Raw genomic sequence first — 17,574 nt, forward strand, 5'->3', positions numbered from 1 at the left:
TCAGAATCGACTGGTGATCCGTAGTGTGCACATTCTCTTAGGGTAGGTTCACACTGCGCTCACTCGTACCCGTTCGTGGCGGCGCACCTATCTGTCCGTGCCATGGACACCATTCTATGGATGGGCAAATTCCGCCTTCCACCGAAAGAACGGCCGAATAAGCGCACCGCCGCAAACGTCAACGAGCGACAGAATCCGCTGAAACTTATCCGCACGGATTCGGTAGTGTGGGCCCACCCTCTAGTAGCAATGTCCAGTGTAGTTTCTCCTAATGGCAGAAGAGAACCTGGTTTTGGCGGTAACCCAGGTGTGAGGGAGGCCGTGCGGCACCAGCACCTGCCCAGCCGACCAAATACCGCATGTAACATGAATGACGCCACTGGCAGCTGTGCGTGTCGCCGTGTGAGCTGTCCCTCACAGCCCGGCTGTCACTGGCGGCAGGCTCCGGGTCACCTCACCTAGACACGGCAAGAATTTTAGAAGAATGAGAAAGTTGCAGGCTGCAGGAGCTCGTCCCGGTGGGCGGAGAGGGGGCGGGGCTGAGGCAGGAGGCGGGCGGAGTGGGGGGCTCCTCCGCAGCGTGGCTCGGTGGCGGGGATGGCTCTCGTCCTGTACTTGTAGTTTGGAGCCTCTCTCCGCACTCTAGGTGTTCTCCGGTGCCGGCCATAGAGCGGGAGCCGTGACGGGCGGGATAGCGCGTCTATACCGGGAGTGGAGCACACGGACTGTCCTCAGAGTGCTCCGAGCCATGGCCACTTCTCCGTGCAGCAGCAGCGGGGTCTCCTCGTCGTCCTCCTCCGGCTTCAGCATAGACAGCGGGCTGGAGATCAAGACCAAATCCGTGGAGCAGACCCTCGTCCCACTCATTTCTCAGGTAACCGTACACACGGTGCGGAGCCGGGACTGTGGCTGCGAACTGCGCGGGGAGCCCGGGCGGGGGCAGGACTCGGATCCGGGAGCAGGGGGAGAGTCTCTGCTCCCATTATTGTGCGCTATACGGAGGGGTGCTGGGGAGACTGTGTGCGCTATACGGAGGGGTGCTGGGGAGACTGTGTGCGCTATACGGAGGGGTGCTGGGGAGACTGTGTGCGCTATACGGAGGGGTGCTGGGGAGACTGTGTGCGCTATACGGAGGGGTGCTGGGGAGACTGTGTGCGCTATACGGAGGGGTGCTGGGGGGACCGTGTGCGCTATACGGAGGGGTGCTGGGCACTGTGCGCTATACGGAGGGGTGCCGGGGGGGACCGTGTGCGCTATACGGAGGGGTGCCGGGGGGGACCGTGTGCGCTATACGGAGGGGTGCCGGGGGGGACCGTGTGCGCTATACGGAGGGGTGCCGGGGGGGACCGTGTGCGCTATACGGTGGGGTGCCGGGGGGGACCGTGTGTGCTATACGAAGGGGTGCCGGGGGGGACCGTGTGCGCTATACGGAGGGGTGCCGGGGGGGGGGGACCCTGTGCGCTATACGGAGGGGTGCCGGGGGGGGGGGACCCTGTGCGCTATACGGAGGGGTGCCGGGGGGGGGACCCTGTGCGCTATACGGAGGGGTGCCGGGGGGGACCCTGTGCGCACAGCTGTCCCAGGACCCCCGCTATAGCGCTGCTGTATAGGGTGCTGATGTGACTGACATGTATCCCCAGCCACCTGTTATATGGCTGCTTATACTCTATATACACAGTGTGATATGACATTGGGTTTAGGCTGTCCCTTGATATACAGCTGTTTGTATGTGTAGCAGTATGACATACCTAGGACCCCGTTATACAGCTTCTTATACAGTAAACAGCTCAATCTTAAGACAAAAGTAATAAAAATATGATAGACCATGTGTGGCCTTGTATACAGCTGCTGTTATGTGTAACAGGATGGGGGGTTTAGTATGAGGTGCCCAGGGTGTTCAGTCATCCCCCTGTTATACAGCTGTTTATGGTACTGAGTGTAGCAGGGTGATGTCACAGTGTGACACACATAGGATTCCTACCCCCTGGTATACAGCATGGAGTACTGTGATGTATGTAACTATGATCAGTCAGTAGCATGGTGGTGTTACTGTATGTTATGCCGGATAATGTCACTATTACAGGTCTATAGTCTGGTGTCAGTCAGGTACTGTGCACAGCAGGGTGATGTTACTATATGTGATATAGTATCACTAGTTAGCTGTCTGTTATTACAGCTGGTTATATGTATAGCAGGATAATGTTACTATGACATGCATACTCTCCTGTTATACAGCTGTGTGTAGGATGATGTGACTGGCTCCTCGTGTCAGTTGCTGTATATATGTTATGCACTGTGTGGAGGGATATGCTAAGGGATTCCAGTGCACATGGACCTGTCCCTCTTTACTCCCCACAGATGCAAACTCCTGTCTATTATATAGTATATATAGTATACAAGTGAGTTATTGCTCTTGATAATCGCTCAGCTCTGTAGCAGATAATAATGACTATAAAGTGGCAGAAAATGAGTGATATCTCTGCTGCCTCTATGGGCTTGATCACTGGGACACCTTTCAAAATGATAAGAGCTGCTGCATCCATGACTTTTCTTCTACACGTTTATTTCTCATTTGTTTGGTTGGGCATTTTCTGTTTTCTAGGCATAGTGATGTCTTCCTTGGTTTACCTGTATGATCTCCTGGATCATTGTCTTGAAGTAGTTTTCTTATTTTTTTTTTTTATCGCCTTTGTTGTGGCTGTGTTTTCATTTAGTCATCCAGATCTTACAGCCTGGTAAAGTCTATAAGCTTGTTCCCTCTCCCATTATGATGCCATTTTTGGACAGCTGTGTAGTTGAGACTTTAAGCGGGCTCCTTCACCTACGGCTGGTGCATAGGAATTAATAACAACCTTTACTGTAATAAAATGGTGATGTCAGACTTTATCACCTATGAAAGCAAGCATGCTACAGTATAGGCATTGAAATAGATTCATAACTCAATATAATAATTGGACATGTGGCATCTGAGTACTGGTGGCTGCAGAAGCTGGATGCCGCCCTGGGGACTTGTAGAAAACAGATACAGCCATAGCTTTTTCAGGCAGCCTCGGAGTTGCATCCAGCTTCTGCAGCTGCTGGTAATCAAATGCCACACACACTTGGGGGTTAAACCAAAATGTGCTCCAGATTTGCTAATCTCTAATAGTTTTTTATTGAAGTACATTTTTTGCCGTATCGTTACGTTCGCTTCATGAGCTGCACAAAAATATATGCATCCTAACAGACTGTGTGAATGTGTCCTTATGTGTACCCTTGTGCCAGCATTTGTTTTAAAGCTGCAGATTACTAGGTGATTCCATCATTTGTTCCTCAACTTGATCCGGAAAGCTCCACGCCATCAAATAAAGTTATGTACTGTTCAGCTATTAACCCTTCCCTGATACCTGATGTAAAGGGATGTCTAGATGGATGAGATGTATAGAACAGACACAGGAGCCACTAAAAGTCTACAGGACTGTCAGATAGTCGAGTACTCGGCCTTGACGTACTGTAGCAGCAAGCAAAACCGAGCAGCATCCCATCTGTACTAAGGCTGCATGTGTATTAGTGCCATGTACGTGCTCCCTGTCTGATGACATCAGCTTCCTCGCATTCCTTCTACCACATACCTTTTTCCCAGCAACACATTTCGCATGAACCCACCAAGGGATCATTGGGTCTGTTCCATTATTTGCATTGCAGATTGTGGCTTAGGAGTTTGCATGCACTTTTTCTTATAGCCAAACCATTGTGGTTTATAAAGCCTTTTCTTATTTAATCATTGGACCAATGAAATACAGTGGCTAAATATGCATAAATCATAAGCTTCCCAGAAGGGTTTATGGGCTGACTGGCAGGACAGAGTCCATAGAGCGTCTAGTGCCGAGAGGAGGGTATACAAGAGCTATCTCATGATCAAGCTGATGGACTATAGATGTCATTCTTAGGATTGGTTCAATCATCTCATTCTCTTTGCCCCATTATCTGTAATGAACTATGACTGTAAGCCAGTCAGTGTATACTGGCATAGAAAAGGGCTGAAAATAAAAAGTAAGAAATATATATGGTTACAGTGTCCATTAGCATGTTGTATTTTTTATGTAATAGCTAATTACATTTCTTTGTATCACTTTCCTGTAGTAAATTTGTGTTTATCAGACCCAATGGTATTTTGCACATTTCGGTTATATCTGGGTTGTGAAAAATGATGTTTACTGTCAAATAGAACTGTGGCAACTGCCCCCTATTTATTCATTGTGTCTGTCATTTAAGATACCCATATAGCTATTGGCCAAACACTGGTCAAGCTGACTGTCCTTGCAATCCTCATACACATGCACTCTTGGGACCAGCTTATGGCTCTACCTCCTCAGTAGTGTTAAGCGGACCTGTCAAACAATTGAGGTTCGGCAAAGTTCTCTGAACCTATATGCTCAGCATTTGATTCCCAGTGGCTGCTGAAGTTGGATTTAGCTCTAGGGCTGCCAGGGAAACATCGCTACAGTCTATGGCTGATTCCATGATTTTCAGAGAACGTTGCCAAAACTGTGAAGTTCTAAGGGTCTACTTACCACTTCTCCTAATGGTATGTTTACACATACAGATTTATCTGACAGATTATTGAAGCTAAAGCCAGGAATGGATTTAAAGGCAAAATCTCAATCTTTCCTTTGACTTATTCCCTGTTTTATAGTTTGTTGCTGGATTTGGCTTCAGTAATCTGTCAGATAAATCTCTCACACCCTTAGTTAAGCCCTAATTACATGGGGCGATCAGTGGGAGCAAGCGGGCGCCAACCTGTCAAGTCAGCGCTCGCTTGCTCCTCGTTCTGTGCTCAGGGCCAGAGCTATTACATGCCTTGTCTGTGACTGCTGGATCAGAGAGGGTGGGGCCTAGGCCTCTAGGTTGGCTCATTTCTATGACACCGCGGAGGTGGTGGGGCCTATGCAGCGATGGCGTCATGGAGTAGGGGGCCTAAGGCGCAGATGTTGGCCGGGGTATGAGGCATGATGGCTGTGAAGCCCCACCCATACTGCACTGTTAAACAACAATAATTTTTGAGAGGAGAGACCACAAAGAAATCATTTATATAGTAATATAGGAAATGTTCAGAATATAAGCTTAATATTGCTGATAAATCCTTATATGAAAAGGGTGCGACAATATCACTTTTAAGGCTGCATGCATAACTGTGCAATCTAGACAGAGCTGTTACTGGTGAGGCTGGGTTCACACTGCGTTTTTGCAATCCGTTTTTTTTTATCTGTTTTTTTGCAAAAAAAAACGGATGAAAAACTGATGAAAAAAACGGATGCATTTCTGTGCATCTGTTTTGATACGTTTTTCCATTGACTTCCATTGCAAAAAAACGGATCCGTTTTTTTTTTAACACACAAAAATAGTGTCAGCTACGTTTTTGTGTCCGTCAAAAAAAACGGATCCGTTTTGATCCGTTTTTTTTACAATGGAAGTCAATGGAAAAACGGATTACAAAAACGCAGTGTGAACCCAGCCTAATTCTGGAGGGTAAGGGCACTTGAATGTTTTGCAACATAACGTTGATTAACCCCTCTCTGTGGACCACTTACATCACAATAACACTGATGACTCTCAACATCACATGATCAACATAGGATGAGGGTCACTGGTACTCATGACCCTGATCTCTCAAACCCTTCCGCTACCAACTCTTTCAGTCTGCAATGTGTTCAGACTGAATTATATAACAAATTAAAACATAGAATATTGTTGGCAGAAAAAGACCAGTTGGTCCATCTAGTCTGCCCTTTTAGTATTTCCTTTCATATTATCTTACCAGACAGTTATGTAGCTTTACCTACCACATCTGCTAGAAGTTTGTTCCAAGTATCTACTACTCTTTCAGTAAAGTAATATTTTCCTGTGTTTCCCCCCTTTCCTCCCAAATCTCATACTGTGTCCCCTTGTTCTTGTTCATTTTTTAAAAAATTTTAAACGCTTTTTTTTAACCTTATTTAGTAGTTTAACATATTTAAAGGTTTCGCCAGACTTTACCACTCTTTTCTTTATCGTGTATATGGGTCCACTTTTTTTTTCTTCAATCCCCACCAACCACCCCGCTGCATGCTGGTGCATATACTTACCAATGATAATTGGTGTCCCGCAGCAAGGGTCCTGTAATGCCATTCGAATCCTGCATGCGCTGGCGTCACAGCTCTTCTGACCCCTCTTCTTTCTCCAGGGCTATTGAAGGATGACAGTCAGGGTCTCTAATGCATCTCTGTAAGAGTGCTCGCATACAGATGCATTGGAGACCCTAGCTCCTGGCCTCCCTAGCTGCAGGCTAGTTGGCAAAGAGGTCATGTGGGTGCTTGTGGTATATAAATGGCATTGTAGGACCAGACTGAAGCTGCACCACAGGACACCGATTATTATTGGTAAGTATATACACCAGTGTGCGGAGAGATAAAAAAAGTGGACTGCTTTTTTTAGGCTCTGGTTATATGGCAGACGGTGATTATGGTTGCATTGAATTCCAGCAGATCAGTATGTTAGAACGTCCTATTGTGATAACTTGTGGCTTACATTATAGTGCTTGAAAAGCACTATATTGTAATCCGTCTTCTTCTTCTTCTTCTTCCAGCTATTTTTCTGCGCGTAATACAGCCCGAACCGCTTTGCGCACACACTCCGTTCACACTGCGTTTCGAAGCCCTCGGCGGTGTGAGGTGTGCTATCTATTTTTTGTTTCGATCGGATTTGTCGTTATTAAGAATTTTTTTTTTTTAAAGACCCCGAATTTTCCATAGAAAATAATGGCTCATTGCAAATAATGGGCCTGGGTCCCTTTAAGAGCGACCTGGGTCCCTTTTAAGAGCGACCTGGGTCCCTTTTAAGAGCGACCTGGGTCCCTTTTAAGAGCGACCTGGGTCCCTTTTAAGAGCGACCTGGGTCCCTTTTAAGAGCGACCTGGGTCCCTTTTAAGAGCGACCTGGGTCCCTTTTAAGAGCGACCTGGGTCCCTTTTAAGAGCGACCTGGGTCCCTTTTAAGAGCGACCTGGGTCCCTTTTAAGAGCGACCTGGGTCCCTTTTAAGAGCGACCTGGGTCCCTTTTAAGAGCGACCTGGGTCCCTTTTAAGAGCGACCTGGGTCCCTTTTAAGAGCGACCTGGGTCCCTTTTAAGAGCGAAGGGACCCAGGCCGCTCTTAAAGCGACCTCACTCCTAAAGGGACGGGAGCCAAGTTTCTCTTAATGGGATGGGACCCAAGTCGCTCTTAAAGGGACGGCACCCAGGATTAAAGTTAAAGGAGTATTCCCCCCAAAATTATTTTTGCATTAATTCATTGCCCACCCGTAGCTTTCCATCTTTCCAATATAAAGTTATTACGGGTTCTGCACAGTTTTGCTGTTATCTAGATGCACTCACCCCCACGGATTGCAGAGAATCATCCACTCTCAGTCCAACCCGACACGCTCCCTGCTCCTGGCCCGCACCCTCCGAGACGGCATCACGTGTCCTCAGTCTTTTCAATGGGCCGGGTTAGTGCTTCTAACCCAGCCAATCCGAAGTGAGGGAGGACACAGAGACAGTGACAGTAGCTGATGCTGATCACTGTCTCCCTCTCCCCCCTTGGGCTCATCTGTGGCCCCCCCTTCTCAGTTACCTGCAGCCCCCGCACCCACGCCCCCCCCCCCCCCCCCCCCCCGTTCAGGCTAACTTGCGGCTCCCCTATCACCTGCGGCCCGTGCCCGGCTCACCCGCGACCCCCCCGTCACCTTTGGCCCCTGCCCTGCTCACTCGCAGACCCCCCCCTCAGTCACCTGCAGCCCCGTCACCCGCGGCACAAACCCCTCGTTCACCTCCGGTCGTCCCTCCCACGGCTCACTTGCGGCAGCTAACCCCTTGCCCCCCCCCCCCTCACATTCGGCCCCTCGCTCACCCGCGGCCCTCCTAAGTCACCTGCATCCCCCTTCCCCCCCGCCCCCCCCCCCGGCTCTCCCACGGCTCACTTGCAGCAGCCGCCTTCCGTCACCTTCGGCTACCGCCTAGCTCACCCTCGCTCACCCCATCACTTGCAGGCCCCGCTCACCCACGGACCCCCGCAGCTACCTTGCAGCCCCCTCACTCCCCCATGGCTAACTTGCGGCTCCCCGTCACCTGCGGCCCCTATGTCCCTTGGCTCTGCTAAGTCCCTCGGCTCTGCTAAGTCCCTCACTCTACTCTGCTACATCATGGACCAGTCAGACATAAGCATTGCATGATGGGAGATGTAGTTTTCTGGCCGGCGCCATGTTGGATATAGATTGGCTTTTTAAAAAACTTGTAACTATGGAACGGAAGCAGCTAGAAAGACGGGAGACGGCTCAAAATACTCATGGGGACTTGGTGAGTAAGACTAGCTAAGTTTGGGAACATTTTATTTTTTTAGCTTTTGGGGGGAATACTCCTTTAAAAGGAAGTCACTGGTAAAGGGGTGCTCTTTTCAAGCACTATGTATTTCCCTGGAAATGCAAATCTAGTTTACTAATAGTACTTAGAATACAATGACAGAGCATCATAATTCTTTTTTTTTGCATTGCCATAACTTGCCATGTTGCTTCAGTAATTGAAAGGCAAAGTTGTAATAATGCATTGCCAGGATTTCAGTCCTTTCTGCTGTTTCCATTTTTCCATTGACTCCAAGTGACTTGTTCTGATGAACATACATTCAGAAGGAGCTTGTGACTCTTTATGAACTCTTCTTGGAGAACATAGAAATTCCTGTGCCCTTTGTACACTTCACTCTTACATTATGTGAGGGAATATATGGCTTGGCTAATGTTTTTAGTAAGAAAGGGATATTTAGCAGTGTTGTGAAAAATCTATCCCTTGTAACTGGAGCTTGTCATAAAATGCATATTTCCTCCTTAAATCTTGCAAAAAGGTTTTATTCCAGGACTATCATGCAGTTAAATCACTTAGTAATAGACTTAAAGTGACATTCACTCCAGGGCGAGGATCTGCAGGGTGTGAGAGAGAACTTTGTTCTGTAGCAGCTTTTCAGAGGAAATCACTGTTTACCACGTTTACACATTTGTAGCACTTTGCTAAGTTCTTTTATGTTACATCCTAGATCTTATACTTGTGTCTAGTGATAATGCGAGACAGAACCTATAAACTGGTGGAAGGCTTGCTGTCCCTGTGCTTATAAATGGAACTAGGTCTCCGCGTGAATATTTTGGCAAGCATTCCCATAATAGGGAACAGTTATGGGATTAAACTAATGGGACCCTGTATAGTAAAGCCTACTTTCTACCTTGTATTGATATCTTTATCCATCAGTTGCTTCATCAACAGATAGAACCAGAGTTTTTTCAAAATTGTTTCTTATAGTGGAAGATAGATATCTGAAGCCCCTTTTTTGGCATTTGTTTTTTCTCCATCAGTAGGAGCTGAGCAGATCGATTTTACCGATCGATACAGTTTTGTGGGAAAATATTCAGTTTCACTTTGACTAAAATGAGTCCAGTGAGTAGTCGTACTCAGTGATTGACATCTAATTGTATATGGAGAAGGTTGTCCCACTGGCCTCCTAGCATAATTATTATTAAGTGTCCCACAGCAATCTTTGTATGTAGCATATACTGCCAATGATTGGAATCTCAAGGATAGGAGAAGCAGGGGTGTAAATGATTATCCCTTTCCTGTATCTGTGTCTACACAGCATGATTGCAGATGAGACACCACGTTCAACATGACAGGTTCTCTTTAAGTTACTTTAACAGACTTGGTCTTAGCACAGTACAGTACATAGCACTGTAGCCCTGTGCTGACATAAGAGAAGGTAAAATTGGTACAGCAGCAGTCAAAACTTGTCATCCATGTTACACACTTCTGGTAGTATGCTATCCATAGACATCTGTGAGCTCATACTTTACTTTGTATGCCTCCAGTTTCAGGGTAGCATCACACGTACCTTATCGCTGCGTTTTTGGTGCGATTACATGCGAGTTTTGATTTTCACATGAAAATCATGTGAAAATCAAAACTCGCATATAAAAATCGCACCAAAAAACGCAGATACGGTACGTGTGAAGGCACCCTCATGAAGACTTTTTCTGTGAGGGAAAAAGCATCTGATGCTTTTAAAAAAACAGAAGGCATTTCCCCAAACCATTCTTACTTTCTAGCAGGAATTTCTACCCACTTTAAAGTGTAACTGTCATTTCAGGGTCATTTTTCTGAAAACAATAAATATCAGTAGTACAAGCGATTTTAAGAAACTCTAATAGGTTTTATGTACTAAAAGAGTTTCCTTCTGTACTGAAAAAGCAATCTCCCAGCCTCCCCTTCACATCAAATGAAGCAGGATTTCTGTCTCCATTATGTGGCTATGGAGAGGGGAGGGGCTGTTAGGAGTGACTGAGCACGGAGCAGTCCTGCAGAGCACAACACCCTGCAATCTTCTCTCAGTAAGTTCATAGATAAGCACTGACCTTTCTGACACCTGAATTTAGCGTTTTAGGTGCCCAGACAGTCTACAAACAGCTGACCTTCACGTCACCTCTTCCTGCTCCCTCATCTCCCTCAGCCCCTCCCCCCTTCATAGGCTTACAATGGAGAGAGCAGAGCCTGTCTTCACTGGCTTCTCTGTAATGAAGATGTGTTTGCCTCATAATGCACAGATAAGAAGTCAGGGGGGGGGGGGGAGGCTGGGAGATTGCTTCTTGAGTACAGAAGGAGGCTTTTTTGGCTGATAAAACCTATTACAGAGTTTCTTAAAATCGCTTATACAACTGATTTCTGCAATAAAACAAAATGACAGTTACGCTTTAAATTATTTTTTTTTGGCATGTATTAGTTTTAGTACGTTGAGAGATTTATCAGCTTAAGTGTTAAAAAATAAATGAGTAATTTTTAGAAAAACAAGTTTTGTCTGCCATCTCTATTCCTGCTGAGCTTTGTATTATCAGTTTAGCCTTGATCTGCTTTGTGCCATATTGATCTAGTTACACAGTTTTTTTTTATCACAACTGGAAGCTCCAATTGTTCTTTTTTTCAGGAAAAAAATATTAATAATTTTTAGAGCATTTTAGTGTTTTGTGGAAAGTACTTTTTTTCCCCCTGGTGTCAGCACCTTTTGTTGACTAAGTATCAGCAATCATTGAAGCTATCAAAATGGCCTCAACAGAGTGCGAAGTGAGGAGCACTGGAGCGAAACAGTACAGATTTACATTGTTACCAGAAATATCAACTCCTTGTCCAGATTTACATTGTTACCAGAACTATCACTTGTCCAGTGATAATTATATTAGGAGCATGTTTCTAGCTTTTTGTGTAGAGATAATCCTTTCCAAAATTATTTATATGACCCTGTTTCTTTTTAATGTATGTAGTGTGTAAGGTAGAACAGCTGACCGTTTACTTTCCAGGTGTTGTGGTGGTAATCTGGACGTGAAACTGACCTGATGATCTCAGCTGCCAACAACAGTCTGTCCTGACCTCACTATAAACAGTCATATTCAAGTGTACATGTCTGTTCAACAGGGAACGATAGATGAATGCCAAATAAAGGACTTTGTCAGCTGTAATTCAGAGTGTACTAAGTCTGCACAGTGCATATTTAGATGAAATGTGTCCCCCCAAACAGCCACACAAATGCTAGGTGCCATGGATTACCAGCAGAATACTACCCAGAATACCACTTTGCCTCTGCGCTCCTGCCTTTTTCCCTACATGCATATACAGCTGGCTGTGCATCATTGACTCTACGCAGTTTACTGGTTGTCGTTTCAGGCATGTGTGTGTGTATATGTGTGTGTGTGTCCAGATTTTTTGGACAGAGAAGAACCTATTCCTCGGAACGATTATCGACCGTATTCGGCTGTTACGGCCGATAATCGTCTCGTGAAATAGAAGGCAATGATCAGCCGACATAGTTCATGTTGGCTGATCGTTGCAGTTGTTTGTTTTTTAACATGTTGAAAAACAAACGACTCATACAGTAACGATCTGCTGCCGTTGCCCCGCAAAACAGGAGTGGCGGCAGCAGACCGCTGCTGTATGCTATAGGCTTCCCGGACGATCTAGCGATCATCCGGGCAGCCCCCCACACGCCTCCCACACGCGTGTAATAGCGGCAGCAGCGAGCGGGGAACGAGGAGCAAACGAGCGCTAATACTGCAATGCAGAAAAAGAGGGATTTTTCCCAAGCTTGTTGGCAAGGACAACAGAAGTGAAGGTATTACTAGTATCATTTCATGGAGACTTTGTGATAGCTGTTCCAGATGATAAATACGCTGTCCCCAGTCACCAGTGATTGACAGGCCTTTCCCTGTCACTGTGTTATAAGAAGTCTACCAATCACATCAGGATGAGGGACAGACCACTGGAAATAGTTTATCTGCTGCTCTTTTACGCTGTCCTCAGGAGGGTATAATATGAGTGACAGGCTCCCTTTAAAGGGGGCCCTACTATTGCTGAGGGATATCATGTTGTCAGCCATATAATCTGCAGGCACCTAGCATAGTGAGCCTGCACTAAATCTGCTTTATGGGCCTGGCTTCTTTGAGAGGGAATTTGTGTACTTAGTCAGATTTGTGCACGTTTCAGGACATGAAGCTTATAAATAAATAGCAGGTTGTATTTCTGAGCCAGTCCAATGCTGCTGACATGTACATGTGGACTGTAAATAATACTCACCAATGTTCTTAAGTGCTACAGTACATATTTACTACCGCAGTCTTGGATGCCTTCCATAATTATATCCGTTTTAGAAGCTGTATCTGGTTTACATTTCTAGATATGTTCCTATCTAGGAAAGAAGCAAGTAATTGTTAAAGTGGTTTTCTAACTCTTCACTTTTTTCTTGGCTATAAATTTCCTAGGGCTCCTAGGTTAAATTTACTGCTATTAGAAGTTCCCTACGGTTTGTGGCGCTGCAGAAACCACTCACAAGTCTTTTGGTACTAACACTTTCTGGTTGGGAGGGTTCTCTGGCTGTGCTTCCTAACTTGAATCATAAGAAGTAACGCTTGACTATAGTGCCCAGAATATTTTGTTCAGTGAAAAAAATGGCTGAGATGGTTATCTAATAATAACTCGAGGGTCAGTACAGAGATCTTTTTAATAGTCTGTTACACCCCCCCCCCCCCCCCATTCGTGACTAACTATCATGAGGAGCATACGCAACGACTAGAGGAAGAAAGGATTCTATACCAACATGCTTATTCCAGCCTTACAGCACTACATATGTCATTGACTTATGAGATGTTATAATTGTGTCTTGTACATTGGGATTTACGCAGAGTATAATGGACTTGAAAATTAAAAGTTTCTTTCCTTGTACAAAGTGTTCTTGCCATAGTATTAAAGTTATAAACTCGGTAACAAGCTTGTATAGGGAAGACTCTCATGTTTCCCTTAAGAAGGATGCTATTGTCTAATTAATAGAAAGTTTTCATTCCAGCTTCCCCCGTGGTAATCGGATCATTTTCCTGTAGATTGTATCCACTTCCTGATTGGATATGGCTTGGCAGCACAGGTCGTCTCATTTCTTTGTACACGCTTTGGAAATGATGACAAATGGTAATTGTATTACGATGCATAGACTGCCAGCTATACTGAGCGCTATGTTGCTTTACAACTTTCCTTTGAATTGGATACATCTGGTTGAGGCTACTGCATTTCTACTGCTCACATATTCACAATTTGTTTTTACTATTGTGGTCTATTAAAGGGGTTATCCAGCAAAAATCTTTTTATTTTTGTTTTTTTTATTTCCAGTCTGATACAGTGCTCTCTGCTGACATCTCTGGCCGAGACAGGAACTTTGTCTCGGTTTTCTATGAATCCCCATAGAAAACCTCTCTTAGGGTAGGTTCATACTAAGGAATTCTCGCGGATAATGGCCGCGGAATTCCGCTGTCTGTCCGCGCGCCTTTCCGCCGGCTCCATAGTTACCATTCTGTGGGCCGGCGTATTCCGCTATCCGCCGAAAGAAATCTATATAATGTTCTGACACCAGAAGAAGTACTACACTTTTAGACACTTTTCAGTTTTTTGTATTTTTTTTTTTTTTTTTTAAAGTTCTGAGCATCTGAATTTATAGGTAGTTTCTGTTCTAGTCTTGTTTTAACACTGCACAAAAACCCACACCTTTAGCTCGTATTCTTACTGTAGTACATATGCTATTTTGCTTTCCTTTGACAAAGATATTTTGAGGGTGCGTTCACACCTACAGGATCTGCAGCAGATCCGCAGCAGATTTAAAGGTGCAGATTTGATGCTGTGTTCAGTTATTTAGGTGAAATTTGCTGCGGATCCGGTAAGTGTGAACGTACCCTAACAAGTAATTGTCAAGCATGCAATTCTACTTTTTTGTATTGCCCATATAATAACACTAATGTGTTGACCTAGCTTTAATAGCTTTGTATTTGTTTGCTGCCAATAGGATTCCCAAGGGTTGGCGATTTGAACACCTCTTCAGTTTCTTTTAATTATTGTAGATTAGCTGCTGTTATTTATGCTTGCCCTGGGGGTGTTTAGATTTGTGTGTCAGGAAGGCAATGCTCACTATACATTTTATTTGTTTAATGTCTTCATTAGAAACATAGCCACATAGTTAATTCACCAGCCCCAAAACAAAGTGTATGTTTGTGTAACCAACTGTGAATCTCCCTTGAGTTAATAATATACAGTGGTGCCTTGGATTACAAGCATAATTCGTTCCGGGACCGTGCTTGCAATCCAAACCCGCTCTTAATTCAAAGCAAATTTTCCCATAAGAAATCATAGAAATGCAGCAAATTGGTTCAATACCATAATAATAATGATTTATCATTCTGAATAACATGTAAAATAGATGAAACAAACATTCAGAAACAGCAGAATATGTGATATTATAAGTTACTGTACAGTAATGCAGGATGGGAAACACAAGGACTGCAGGGAGCATAAAGGAATGAGCAGGACATATGTGGGCCCATACATGCAGCGCTCTCTGTCTGGGGAGAGAGGGGTTACAGCTATGAAGAGATTACCTCCACAGTCCTGTCCCCTGATGTGAGCCCCAGCCTGAAGTGGATCTGCCATGATTTGGAAGGGGAGGGAGACTTCCCGGGTCAGAGTACAGTGCTGTAGAACCCACTATGCAGACCATGCCCCTCCTCCACTCCCCCTCCCACCCAGTACAGGGAGCTCTTAAACGAAAACACTCTTTAACCAAGTTACTCTTAAACCAAGGTACCATTGTATATTGTTTGATCAGATCTTTTAGGCCTATCACAAAGAAACCAATCTCTGTGCCATCATAAGGCTTGTGCGTACCACATGCAATGTTCACACCCTTCTCTCCTAACGCCCCTATGCTTGCTTGTAAACACTGACTCTGTTTAGCCTGACAGGCTGAACATTGCTGAGTTTTTGCAGCCCAGGGGAACACCCGTGACATTATTTCATAATTTACTGAAAGTTATAAAGCTTATTTCTCAAGCTGCAGAGAAGTATTGAAAGAAGTTATTTCCTCATTCAGAGCAAGCTGTTGTACACTACCATGGTTTTTGATTTATTTTTTCATTTTCAGCCCCCAAATTTTTATAGTACATTGTATGGTAAAATCAAAGGCATCTTTCATGCAGCTCTGTAAGTAGAAAAATAAGAGTTACGACTCTTAGGAGGTGATGAGTTAGAAATATGCCAAAAACCCTGTTAGGCCAAATGAAGTTTTTACGTTAATCATATTTTTATTTGATAGTTTCAGAGTTTTATTACACTGACTGTATTATAAAATCCTGAAAATAGTTTTAAATAGTTTTAAATAATATTAAAGCAACTCTGTACCCACAATCTGACACCCCCCAAACCACTTCGGATAGCTGATTTTAATCCAAGACCTGTCCTGGGGTCCGTTCAGCAGGTGATTCACCTAAAAACAACTTTTAATCCGGCAGCGCGGTCTCTTAACGGCCGGGGCTTACATCTGTATATGCATTAGGCTGGCACCACCTCTCCGTCCTTCCTCCCCATCCTCCTCATCATTAGGAATGATCCAGGAACATTTACTGCTCTTTGAGCTTTGCACAGGTGTCTTAACGATGCAGACGATGTTCATTATGCACACAGGTGGGGAATAGGAAGCAATCTGCCTGGAGCATTCTTAATGATGAGGAGGGACAGAGAGGGTGTGCCAGCCTAATGCATATACAAATGTAAACCCCGGCCGTTAGACACAGCGCTGTAGGATTAAAAGTAAATTTTTAGCACAATAACTGCATCACCTGCCGAACGGACCCCAGGACAGATCTTGGATTAAAAGCAGCTATCCGAAGGAACAAGTGGTTTTTGGGGGGAGCAGTTTGTGGGTACAAAGTCGCTTTAAGCTGACATGATCTGTTGTAAGAAGGACATTGCTGAAAAGTGACCTCTATAAAACAGGTGGGATTACAGGTGGCAGCTGTGTATAGATGAGATGGAATCAGGCCATTCCCAATAGCTGTTGTTCAGAACCTTCCTTCCCCCTTCCTGTAGAATGACCTTTGCACAGGTCACAGAGCATATCTGGAAAACTCTCCCATATAAGTGTATAGGACCTGCGTCAGATTACTAGGTCTATATCCATAGCACTTATGGGAAAATTTGCTTTGGTATAAGAGTGGATTTGGATTACAAGCACAGTCCCGGAACGAATTATGATCGTAATCCAAGGCACCACTGTATGTTAAAATTAATGAGGATTGCACATTTTAACATAGTATTAAACTTCTAGCCATAGAGACAAGCAGATTGAGCAAGGTGAGAATGTGGCAGCTGAATGTGTTTGTTCTCTTATACTTGGCCTGGAGGGAAGCAGACCCTATAATGTTCTGCTCTAGATCAACAGCTACAAGTATGTTGTACAGGCAACTACTGAGCAACCACATATGGTTTGGTATCTGCAATATTTGCTTCTCCTGTACTATATTGGTGCCTTGCCAAACTTTGCGGTGACTAATATGTCTGAGATGCAGCTTTCCAATTCTAATTTTTTTTTTGTTTTTTTTTTTTTTATATACAAAATGCCCTTTCTGTAGCTTGTTCCTATTTTGTTGTTGGCCACAAACCCCCATCTAACATACACTTGTTCTTGAATATGTTTCTTCTTGTCTTAATGTTATATACTTACATTTTTGTTTGCCACTGTTTGAGTCTATTTTCTTATCTTCACAAAATAGACTTTTGCATTCATTGTAATAAAAAAAAAAGCTCTTTGCCAAGAAGTGGAATCATGTTTTTATGGTGCGTTTGTTCTGGCAAGTACCAGTATCGTACTCCTGGGCTACTAGCATGTCCTAGTTTTGTAGCCAACTTGAGAAATAACTGTATTTAGTGATTTTTTTTCCCCACATTCCTCGATGTTAACTCTGGAAATCTCAGCTATGAATGTGTTGGGCATGCTTTTTAAATGCCACGCTGTTCTCTCATTACTAGCATGGTGCAGTAAAGAAACTGTGGCCAGTCACGCTACATGCTGTGTAAATATATCCTGGACGTGTCCTGTCTAAAATAAGGTGGTGGTAAAAAGTGTTTTGAGGTGTAACCTTTAAATCCTGACTTTGCATGTAAAGTTACTGGCCCGCTTTGTAGGCAAAAGAGCT

At 44.6% G+C, this 17,574-nt stretch overlaps 1 protein-coding gene across 1 annotated transcript in view; it reads left to right on the top strand.

The window, feature by feature from the left end:
- Nucleotides 1-566: 566 nt before the first annotated feature.
- CTNNAL1 (catenin alpha like 1) overlaps nt 567-17,574 on the top strand; it is a 155,551-nt gene continuing 138,543 nt past the window's right edge. The window contains exon 1 of the mRNA XM_069958155.1: nt 567-874. Within this exon, the coding sequence (XP_069814256.1) occupies nt 749-874 (126 nt within the window). The 5' untranslated portion in view covers nt 567-748. The remainder of the gene's footprint in view (nt 875-17,574) is intronic.

Source organism: Dendropsophus ebraccatus, chromosome 2, assembly GCF_027789765.1.
Source record: "Dendropsophus ebraccatus isolate aDenEbr1 chromosome 2, aDenEbr1.pat, whole genome shotgun sequence".
NCBI lineage: Eukaryota > Metazoa > Chordata > Amphibia > Anura > Hylidae > Dendropsophus > Dendropsophus ebraccatus.